Below are 12153 nucleotides of genomic sequence, written 5' to 3' on the forward strand. Positions count from 1 at the left end.
TGCCCTTCTTGTCTCTCGCCAGCGTAATAGAGTGCAGGAATGCAGTGTGGTGTATTTTACGCAGTTTGATTCTGAATGTGCATAACGACGTTAAAATATAAGTGTCCATGTGATTGCAATAAATAAGAGCGCTTTAATTAAAAAGCTCTCTTGGATGGTTTTGACACTGCATTGAGCTGTGGCCCCAGGCTAAGAACCTTCGGTAACTCTGAGTCTGTCACCACTGTGTAAATCTCTTTTTCTTTTTTTTTTTGCATCCACATCACTTCAGTCTAACTCCAACGCCGCCAATAGGCCAGTCAGACGGCTCTGAGCAGGAGTGGGAGTCAGTGTAGCTGGGAAAGGGTCAGAAGAGGGTTCCCAAACCTGAGCATCTCCTTCTCTCTCCCAGACAGATAAATCTGCCGCAGCCCACAGGCTGCTCTGAATGCTCCAGCCCCAGCTCATATGGTCTCTATTAAGACTACCGGGCTGCTGTGCCAAAGCATCGCACACTCACCCTTTGTGTGGTTGGCCTGGCCATCTCGAACACTCTTGGCCTGGAGAAGTCCAATGGGCCCAGTGGCCCGGCCGCTGACAGAATCTTTCTGAAGGCCTGGTAGTCTGGCTTTTCATTGTAGCCAAGGTTTTTCACGCTGGACAGGAACCTGGCTATTTCTGCAAGGGGTCAGAAAGAAAGACATCTGAATATGCTAAACTTAAAGGTATAGTTCACCGAAATTCAGTTCGAACAATGAAAGTTAATTGGGTCCAAAACTTTCAAGTATCATGTATCAAGTATAACTCAATTGGTTGGTGGACTGTAATTCTTCCAATGCGCAACACGAACAATTTTTGAAAAAAACGGTCACAATTTAAGCCTTTATTCACTTTCAAATCATATCAAAACATTGATACACACACAAACCTCAAACATCAAATAAAGTCACACCTCATTGATTCTCGCATGTCACATGACCAAATGTCATAACGATTGACTTGGACTATACCATTTGTATGAATTAATTCCACACCATCTTAATGTTTTTGACTTTCACAATATGGACAAAACCAGCTGAAACTTCTTCAAAATATTCTCTTTTGTACTCCACAGAAGAAAGAAGCATGTGCAGTACAAGTTTCGAATGACATAACGGTGAGTAAATTATGACAGAATGTTAATTCTTTGGTTGGACTATTGAGAGTGAGGAGTCACCATGATGGTAAGAGACGCTATCGATTGCCAGGGGCGAACTTCAAGCCAAGTGCGCTGGTGAGATGTGAACGAGCCAGAACTTGGCTAGGCGTTTGTGGTTCGACTGCTCGAGACTGTTTTCCAGAGTTGGCTCATACCTGTTTTCGCAAAGTGGACTGTCTTTCAAAAATATCTTATTATTAAACGGTCTGTACACTTACAACATTCTCAATGCTTCGGTTTGCATGTAGAGACCCTGATTATGCTACAGTGTTCGTGTTGGGCTATTTTGAGCCTAGCGATTTTTACTTTTTATTACTCTATGCCCCATATACTAGCGTTATAAGCTAAAACGTTTTTAGAGATGAAACTCTTTACATTCGATACTCATGAAAACAAATCTCAGAGAATGGTTGACTATGTACCAATGTGTAATTAGACGAAAACTTAATTTTGCGCCGTAGTTGTCCTTTAAGTTTGCAATGGTGTTGGAGTTCAGAAGTTTAAGTTTGCATTTTTGGTTTGGAGTATATTTGAGTTTTATGTAATATGGTTTTGGGGTTATTTGTGTAATTTACTCTTTATTTTAATTGTTTTGTGTGACAAAGTTGGGATTGTATTACTAGTTAATTTTGTTTTCTGCTAGTGATGATGGGGCGTTTTGATTATTATGTACATTGCTTGTTTGTTTGTTTTCAGTAGACACTTATTTTAAGAAAAATTTAAAAAGAGGGAAACCCTGAATCCCCATACAGTATCGTTTGTGCCACATGATCATCTGCCATACATAGGGATCTAAATATACAAAATAATAATAGCCTGAAAAAAGATGATCTTGGCTTTTAATAATCATATCCAATTGAGCTCAACTGATGAATTTGTTTTTCTGTGAAAAATTCTCAGACACCACTTGGCTCTGAGATCCCAATATACTCATCTATGATGACTATTTGGGATTTTTTATGTTTTACAAAGTACTTCTGCCACCCAGATGGAAATTTATAACAATTCCAAACAAAAATTGTCCAGTGGGAAGGATATCTAGAGACCGCACCTCTTGGAACTTTAATTGAATATCCTTGATGCAGACCATCCCAAATGTGTCCTTTTTTGGAAACTACACTGTGGAGGTTGACCGCAGTTGAGTCTTTGCATAATTTGCAGATAAACACCAACTGAGATGGTCTGCATGTTTTATGTTGATGCATCCTGCTGTTGACCTAGACGCTTACTGAACACACTCGCAAATGTCCGGCCAAGTGACAACCTGCATTTGCAGACTTCATTTTCATTCCCAAGGAAACAAAAACCACATCTTCCTAACAAATGGACGGTGGCAGGAGCACAATGTAGAGGGGCCTCTCCGTTCATACAAGAACACAAATGTGTGTCTAATATGGGCACCTTCCATTCTTCACTGTAATAAATATGCTGGATGCAGTGTTAAGCCAGTGCGCGTTCTCTTTGTGGCAGCCTAGCTGAATGTATACCACAAGCGCAGCCTTGATGCATGTTAGAGGTCTTATCTTTCTGGTCCAGCTGTAGCCAGCCTCTCAAGGTTGGGAGAATAAGGCCTCATCATAATCATAGATCACAAAGCCCCTTTTCAGAAGACGCACGTGCCCTCGCACCCTGTGGAGGAGGGAAAGATACTGCAGGGACACTAGAATCCGTTGATGAAGGCGAGGCAAGGAGATTGTGCTTGTGGGGATGGTGAGGAATCTAAGTCCCTGCCCCATACCTTGTTGATCAAAGCAAATGGCTTGCACACTCACGTGCACCTACCCGTGCTGGAGCCGGACATGGACATGTTCAGGACAGAATCTGGCAGGTTGGACATCAGCCTGTGGTCAAGAGATGATAATGGGGAAGGTTAAACAGAGGTCCTGTTGCAAAAATGCATCTGAAAACACCTCTTTGCTTTTCGACTCATAGAATCACACAATATACGTTTCAAATTTCACTCCGAAGAACTTCATTCTCTCTTCTAATGATCCACAGATCCTTTTGAAGCGTGTGCCCCACTGCTTAAATTTCCAGACAAGAAAGAAAATATGTGGCCTTATACACCTTTTTAGTTTTAAGGCTTTAATAAAGCAGTTGAGTGAATAATTCAGGCTGAATAAGCACAGAAAGCCTCTGATCAGCAGCCACTGTACATAATTAGACCTATGGTGGAAAGGGGAACGTACTTGGCCTTGGCCTCCTGGACCTCAGCTGGGTTCCTAAGAGATGAGAGCCAGGGAAGAGTTCCACACTGCCAGTGAAGCAAGCAGTAGCCCAACACCTCCAAGTCTCCTCGTCTGGATGGGGCTGTTAGAGAAAGCGAAGATAAGGAAAAGAAGTTAAGTGTTGCTTGAGAAGAGAGTTAAAACTCTTTGATTGAATGACCCGTCCATTGGCTGCTGAAATATGCCCCTATAAAAAAGGCGAAGGAGGAGGGGTGATGGAGAGGAGTATTTTGTTTTCTCAGCTGGTGCCCTGGCCTGCCTCATAGGCTAACAGGGCTTTTCTTAGAGGGGCTGAGAGTTGAAAGAATAGGTCAGTTTCCTCCCACCAGCGCTCCTCACATCTCTCTCACACTCCCTCCTTCTTTGTCTGGTCTGGCGACTCGTCCAGGAACCTGATCCTGACGGCCTCTGACATGATCCAGACAGCCTGTGGCCCAGCCCGACACTCTCTCCGACAGAGAGCCAAGCAGTAAAACAAAGAAATAAATGTCTGGGCCCAAATAGTTTCCACATGTTCCTGGATTCCGTGGGGTCTCGGCTGGCCTTAAGAGAAGAGTCTGAGAGTGTTTGTATGTGCTCCTTAGACCGCCTCCATCTCCACCTCGGTCGTAACACATTACAAAACTGCCATCTAGTGTAAATGACTTTAGCATTCTAAAAACTTCTTACAAGGCCACTTCGTCTTTTATTATTCTTACATTTCTTTAATATCCCAATAAAGACTCTACCTCTACCCTGGGATAGGAATCGATACAATTTCCCAAATCAGTTTGATTCTGTTTCACAAGCTCTTTATTTGATTCAAATTTTTTATTTGATTAAATTTGATTCCAATATTAAAAGTTTTGTACGTAGTTTTTACATATCTAATACATGGCAGTGTTTTAAGATTGATTCAAATCAGTAACTCATCTTCTTGAACTATCCATTACAAGGAAGGACTCAAAACACCAACAATGGAAATTGAAGCTTTCAAAGGGATAGTGGGCTACACTAAACAGTTAAGAGTCAGTTGTTTCAGAAATCATGCTTCATTTCAGAAATTGGGCTACACAATGCATTCTGTATCTTTTTGATCCACTAAAAAGAAAAGGCTCATGAGAGTCATTGGTTGCAGGAATCACTAAAATGAAGTTTTTGATTCACTAAAATGAAGCAGCTCACAAAAGTCAGACTACACTGGTCACAGTGTGCATGTTTGTTTTCCGTGCAGCCCATGAGAACAAAACAATAAAAGATGTTTAAGAAATAAAATAAAAACTCGATGCAACTGTTATTAACCTTTCGGAGCAGAAGAGTTTAATACTTTTGGAATAAGTACAAGGGGTTTCAGTCTTCAAAATAACCCAAGAGAGTTTTCACACTTGAATAAACTCAATAGGAATAAATCCCAGTCTAGTTTCTGTGTGAAACGGCCTCGCTTCAACCAACTGATTAGTCTTATGCCAACCAAACAGACACCAGTCGGATCCCAGCTATTAAACCAATTCCGAGTTGACTAAAAACTAAGGACCCTCAATGAATTACGGTTTGCTACATTTAAATATGAATGGGATGGTTTTGTCAGTTTCGTTCATATATGGGAGTGAACCTCCTGTTAAGCCTGTCCCTTCATGAAAAGCTCCAACTTCATCAATAAGGGTAAATTAAGGCGCATCATTTGTTCGTGCCTAGAGAGTGTATTAACTCAATACTGTAACTGCAGTCCATCTCCTGAGAAATTACCTATTGACTGCATTCATCAAAAGGGAAAATCTCTGCCTAAATCCATGACCATCATTGATCCTGCCATGCCTATTACAGAGTCAGCCTCCCAGCCCGCTAGCCAGCAACACCATTAGGCCACGTATATAGGTTTTCTTTATTTTTCTTCAACCTTGACCAAACTAATTTAGCAAACACACAATTTAATAGAAAAGATTTTAACATCCCTTACAGGTGACCTTGGAAAAAATGCCTCTTAAGTGCCATGTAAAAAGGGTACTATGATTAGGGACCAAAGTGCACAAAATAAGACCATCTCTGTAAACATTTAGTACGACTCTGTAATATGGAGCAGAAGGGGTGGGCTGCCTGCTCTAGTCCTGACACCGATTCACTTATACAAAGGCCGATCCACAAGAACGATGCATTCCAGGCAGAGCACAACACCTTCCATCAGATAGAAGCTGTTGTTCATAATTATGGCCTATTGTTATTGTGATTATCCAAAGCGCCATGTCAAACTCTTGAACCTCCTGAATTTCAGCCAGCTCAATTCAACCCTACAGGTGATAATTAGGCCTTTAGCAAAGGCTTCAGTGGGACACGAAGTGCCCGTCTCTGCACTTCTCACCATGGTTACAAATCAACATCTACATGGGGTGCCAGGGGCCAAAAGAAAAGAAACACTCTGCAATCTCCATTCATCTACAGGGCAGTCAGTGCTAATGACCTACACAACAGCTGTCAGTGTCCTCCGTCAAGACGTCTAGTGCAGTGATGTCGGCTCGGCTGCGGAATGTTTAATAGCGGCTCAAACAAGGGTTGTCAAATTTACGGCCTCGTTGCTTTGAGTTTAGCTTTGGGAGTGGATCAAGACATTGAACTCTCAAGTTGGTGTGTCAGTGGTTAGGTGTTTTTATAAACTCAAATGTTATATCACTTGCCATATGCAGTGTGATTTACAAAGTACAACTGGCCATACATTTACAGAGCAGAAAGACGGAATCAGGACCATATGTAGAATCCTGTACATGAAACGTTAACAAATTGTTTCAGGTAAGAACATGGACTAAAAGCAGCCAGACCTTGGTCTGAACCTGAGCATGATTTACTTTCTGATGTATCAGACAATGTGTTTTACAGGGTCCACGTTATGAGCTACAGAGATTCATGCACTTTTTCCCCTTTTATATCTAAATAGAAATACACACGTGCATTCCCACATATTCATCCTCCAAATATAAATCCATCCCAATGCTATGAAATCACCATACTGTTAAAGAAAAATTTGGAGGTTTCAATCCACATACAGTAAAAACCTCTGGTTTGTCATGCCAGTTGTTTTCAAACTTTGTTATGCCATGAACCTCCAAATGTGAGAATCCCCTTAAAAGTCATAAAAAAGATAAATGCAGCTTTATATTTTGATGTATGCAGCCCTATTTATATAAAGTCAGAAAAATAGTCATGATATTATTTAAAAAACATGTAATTTCCAAAAATAAAATATTAACAAGTTCAATTAAACAAATTAAATTCAACAATAAAATAAATGTATGCGTTTAAAATATTATCGTGTTAAACTTATTTAATAAATAAATAAATAAACTTTTTAAAAAATCAGAAAAATTTCTGCTGACTGGATATCTTGTCTTTTCTCCATGTGCTTTAAAAATGAACAGAAACATGGCTATTAGCAAGCTTTACCACAGTGTATTCAGTATTGAACTCCTGTAATATCCTATGGCCAACACAGGCAGAGATATTGGCTTTGAGTCCCAGTTCAACAAAACATCAAAGCTTTAATTAATAGTAAATGCATACAAGATGCAGGTTATGACTTTGACTAATTATGGATTTCTTGAATTAAGTCTGCCCAAGTAAGCATGGATAGAACAATCAATATCCAATAAAAAGGACTGTACACAATTTACGAGTTAATGTGTTTCCAATAGTGTGACCCAAAGTTAAGGACATGATACAGACAAGTCCCAGCCACATAAACAGACCCCATTATAAGGCGACTAAACTGGATAGTGAATTCATACTTTTTGGTGAACCTCTTACTTTAACGTTAATATGAAACGTAAACTATCCCTATGTAAACTATCCTTTTTTTTTTCTCACTGAATATTCAGTTTCACTTATATACATGCAAATAGTTCAAATTATGAAAGTAACATGGGTTGCAAATGGCAATTTATGTTGACTTTAACTGGGAAACACAGGAAACACATTTGTGCATAATGGAATATGTTTCTATCTCGGTGATACCTCAGCGTGGTTTAAAAAGATTAAATAAATGACAGATTTCACATTACCTACTCCTTTGTGAGCATCAATGCTTGTATACTCAATAGTGCCATTGTGTCCTTTCTTGGGGTTCTCTTTGTACTCTTTATGCTCTCCATTAGGACAGTATCTGTATGACAGTCCATAGTCAGCCAAGTACACCTGCAAAAGATAAAGTCAGCATAAATCATCCCAAAGACATTTTCTTTCAAACTGAATCTCTCCTACTGTATATGGTATTTTAGAGCAAAGCAGAGGGAAATGGGGTCAAGTTATGACAGCAGACTGAGACTTTAATTGATTATACTCTATTACACTTAAGTTCCAAATGTCATCAGTGCTGGCTGGCCATCTTAGTAGACGATCAATGAAAATAACACAAACATTCTTATTCAATTATGTGCCACCTTTGAGTACACAAAACGAGGTCCCACTTTATATTAGATGTCTTTACCTACTATGTACAAACAATCATTTGACACAATGCATGCTTGTGTACATATGGTAGGGCTATATAATGCAGATAAAAGGCTTGCAGAAAATAGTTTTTTGAGAATCACCCTTTAATCTAATAGTTTACTTTGCTGGATATAGCAAATGGTGACAAAGTAAACGCTTTAAACAAGATAAATAATGTACGCTTAATTTCACGATAAGCAATTGAAAGCATTTTTTAAATATTTTGACAGCCCTAGTACATGAACAGTAATTAAATTAACTACTATATACTTACGTCAACAAATCAGTGCAAAGACACCTAATATTAAGTGTGACCCAAAAAGATAACCAATCATTCAAGATATCCCATATTGATTCTGGTAATGTGCATACAAACTCACCTTGCTTGGATCTCTGTGTCCCAATAAGAGATTGGCAGCCTTAATGTCAGCATGGACGTACTCATTGTCATGAATATATTCCAGCACATCCAGCTGTTAAGGGCAAAGTGACAGAGAGGTTAAAATGAATAATTTAGTAACCTCATAATGACCTACAGGAAGATGAGCTGGATGCAAGGCAGCCGGACTCCTAGAAAATACAACAAAAGCTTACTCAAAAAAACCCACCATATTATGTAATACTGTATGTTGCCTTGTCACACTTACCATGTTCAATCCACCCTAACTGAGGTCACATATTCAATGGTCACGATTACAATAGGTTTAAAAATTGTAGCAATTTAGTTATCGCTTTTGTTAATTTAAATAAAGCTAAAATAAAATACAAATATTGAATGAAAAACGTTTAAAAACTTAAATGAAAATTAAAAATGTTGTATTGAAGCTTTGTGGGGAAAAAAATAAGTATACCGGTAAGTTTAAAATGACTAATAAATAAATTTAAGCTATAGAAGGGGGAAAAAACAAGCACACAACCATAGTACATAAATCTTACTAAAGTAACACTGGCAAGCAGCTCTAACTAAATGTTGAACAAAGTTCAGCTGCGTCTCACCATGAGGACACCCAACTGTAGCACGATGGGTTTCCTCAGCTGTCCACCATTCTCCATTAACACCTTATGCAGGTCCGTGCCCAGCCGATCCATAACCATAAACCTGTACCTATACAACCAGACAACAACATTTAAATGGACTTATATATACAATTGAAACAAAAGAATATAGAAACAAAAAAAAGTGAATGAGTGAAATTAATGTTTTTGACCTTAATGTCAAATTTTGGGCTGGGCGGTATGACAGTATCCTATGTGACTGTGTAAATATGACACATAACGATTTTGTTGTTCTGTTTATCAACAGGCAGGACTGTTTTATATTATGTAGGCCTATATGAGAGTGATGAAAGCAGAATGTGTCCCACACAAGTCAAGACAAGGAAACGAAGTTTCACTGTTTAAAGTTGCTGAGGCTGATCCAAAAGCAGGCATTTAATTAGGAATTTACACCAATACAAAATTGCATATATATATATATATATATATATATATTAGGGCTATCAAATGATTAATCGCGATTAATCGCATCCAAATTTAAGTTTACCTAATATATGTGGGTGCACTGTGTATAATTATTTTATATATATATATATAAATACATAAATACACACACATGCATGTATATATTTAAGAAATATATTTTCATGTATATACTGTATATAGATTTAAATATAATTTATATTATATACAAATATAAATATTTTATATATAAATATATTTTTTCGTAAATATACATGCATGTCTGTGTATTTATATATATACAACGTAATTATACACAGTGCACCCACACATATTATGTAAACACAAACTTTTATTTTGGATGTGATTAATCGTTTGACAGCCCTATATATATATATATATATATATATATACTGTATATACAGTATATTATGTATATATATATACGTATATACCACTACAGTGAAATGCATTCCTTGTATCCCTGTGGTCATATACGGTAAACCCTAGTTAAACTGAAGCTCCATACCGTGTCCCGTTATTTTCAGCCAGTCCAGACCCCCAGTAAGTTGGGATCCCCAAAAACTCCTGGTGTTTAGACTTCTTCCATTTGTTCACTGTGATATTAGAGTTTTAAAATGTTTTAGCCATTTTATACATTTGCTTGGATTATAAACATATACACATCTCTCAAACACTGATAAAGAAGGACTTCCTCCAGCCTAGCTGGAAGGGAAATCTGTCTTGACTGGCTGTGCACCAGACTGACAGGTGGTCAGGGGCTCTTTGGAGAAACCAGCATCATTATCAGCAATTTGGTCACTCTCTCTGAATTAGAGCTCAAACAAGCTGGGATTGCACTAACGACCACAGAGGTGCATGTTTGCTTTGGTTTATTAATTCGCCCAGCCAGGCTGATTTACATCTATAGCCACTTCATCAGTGACATGCACTTCAATGTTTGAGAACTCTCAGATGAAGATGAGGGGTCTTCAGTATTTTCATTCAACACAACTCCAAACACGCACATGTTTCTCTACATCCTTTGACTATAATAAAATCTGGGTTTATGTTTCACATACAGTGTTACAGATTACAGTGCTTTAAAATGAAAGTCTTGCATAACAATAGAATTACATTTCATAATATGGAGAGAATTAAGGTGGGGGGAAAAAAAGAATCTTACTAGTATCTTGCTTTGCTGCTCGTTGGTAAAATTTCAATTCTGAGAATAAAGGTCCATTTTCATGATATTCCTGAAAATGTATATAGAAGTTGTTGTATTGGGTGATATCTCATCAAACTATTTCAATATATTTCTTACCACTTTGATCACAAAATCAGTGTCATCTTGAACAGGGACATTCACATCCTGAGAGGCTATAAAAACGTAAACAAAAAAAAAATTGTGTCCATTATTTTAAACATTAAAAAATAGCACTACTGTAAACTTAATATATTGAACAAAAAAGCACGTCATTTTCAAGGTGCACTAGCAATATAAATGTTCAGGTCTTAAACTCTTTTAAAGTGCCACCATGTGGGCCACAATGAAATGAAAATCAACTGAAAGTGAAATGATGAAGGCGTTTCGCTTTAACACAGAATATAAAGTCATTACCCAAGTAGATCAGTCCAAAACCACCTTTTCCAATGATTTTGCCGATGCGCCAATTTTTCTTTTCTGAATCTGTTAAAATGCATCCGTCTGGAAGTGGACGGGGTAGTGTGTATTTCTTTGGAGCCATGGTGTTAAATTGTCATACAGAAAGTTTCAGAACGAATAATCCTAATGACAGAGAGCAATGTGAAGTTCCTGTCATTCATTTAATGGATTAACCACTGTTTAACAAACAAACTAGAAATAACAATAACGTCGCTTTATAAAAGCATGTCAACAAAATAAATACGAAGTATAATGTTATACAGAGGAAGGATGCTGATAATCACAGTTTCAGTTCATTCAGTCAGTGCAGGATGTTCTCATCGCAACAGACTGCGACTTCCTGAAAGTGAGTGAAACTCCCCTGACATCGGTTCAAAATCTTTACCAACCAATCAAAAACAGAGATGTGTGTGCCCTTCATATTCAACAACCAATAAAATACTTAGAGAGCCGGAACAACACCGAAGCAAGTTTTATCACAGGCCAGCGCCGATGTCATTCAAATGGGATGAGAAGTTCAATTCAATTTCGCGAATCGATTCATTCGAACAGTTTGCTGCAAAGAACTGAATCACAAGCGGTCACAGTTTATATTTGCGCTCACAGTTTATATATAATTTATAACCAGTGTATTTATAATTTGCATACACATCTAAAATGATTTACATAGTTTGGATTGTGTGGTTTTTGCACATTTAATATCAGATGCTGTTAAAAATGTCAGAAACATATCTTATGTTTTATTTGTGGCAATTTGTTTTATTTGTTTTTTATTTGTTTTATTATGTTTTAAGCTGCAAATTCATATTTAATTAGTATGATAGTAATTTCTTGCAAGAAAATAACATCAAAAAAGTTTTTTTTTTTTTTTTTTTTTTTTGTAGGCCAAAACGTGGAAACAAGTTAGCATTTTAGCAGTGGTTTTTACTTTTTTTAATGGGTTTTTGGTTAAATGGCTCAATAAGGTTTATTCTATGACATAAAATACATCATTACACTTGTGCTTTTTTAAGGTGTTGTCTTGAAAAAGGCGGTTGCTAACAAGTCGCTAAATGGGACTACTGAGTCAGTCGGGAACATTAAAGGAACTATATGTAACTTTTTATGTAATTTATTATTTAAAATCAATATTTTTATTCATGCCATCAATGGTGTACAAATACCTCTGC

General features: G+C 37.6%; 1 protein-coding gene across 3 annotated transcripts in view; it reads right to left on the reverse strand.

Moving 5' to 3' along the window:
• vrk2 (VRK serine/threonine kinase 2) overlaps positions 1 to 11414 on the reverse strand; it is a 14706-nt gene extending 3292 nt beyond the window's left edge. Inside the window, exons 1-11 of one of the 3 annotated variants that reach the window (XM_039672322.2) lie at positions 11269 to 11414; positions 10940 to 11107; positions 10643 to 10698; positions 10505 to 10574; positions 9848 to 9935; positions 8857 to 8965; positions 8241 to 8333; positions 7431 to 7563; positions 3367 to 3487; positions 2960 to 3018; positions 500 to 657 (exon numbers count right to left, since the gene is read on the reverse strand). In XM_039672322.2, coding sequence (XP_039528256.2) covers positions 500 to 657; positions 2960 to 3018; positions 3367 to 3487; positions 7431 to 7563; positions 8241 to 8333; positions 8857 to 8965; positions 9848 to 9935; positions 10505 to 10574; positions 10643 to 10698; positions 10940 to 11066 — 1014 coding nt within the window. In that variant the 5' untranslated portion in view covers positions 11067 to 11107; positions 11269 to 11414. Of the gene's footprint in view, positions 1 to 499; positions 658 to 2959; positions 3019 to 3366; positions 3488 to 7430; positions 7564 to 8240; positions 8334 to 8856; positions 8966 to 9847; positions 9936 to 10504; positions 10575 to 10642; positions 10699 to 10939 lie in introns of all 3 variants that reach the window. The other 2 variants (XM_039672323.2, XM_089117033.1) reach the window with 2 other exon arrangements.
• Positions 11415 to 12153: the final 739 nt, after the last annotated feature.

Source organism: Pimephales promelas, chromosome 11, assembly GCF_988280905.1.
Source record: "Pimephales promelas chromosome 11, fPimPro1.hap1.1, whole genome shotgun sequence".
In the NCBI taxonomy this organism is placed as follows: domain Eukaryota; kingdom Metazoa; phylum Chordata; class Actinopteri; order Cypriniformes; family Leuciscidae; genus Pimephales; species Pimephales promelas.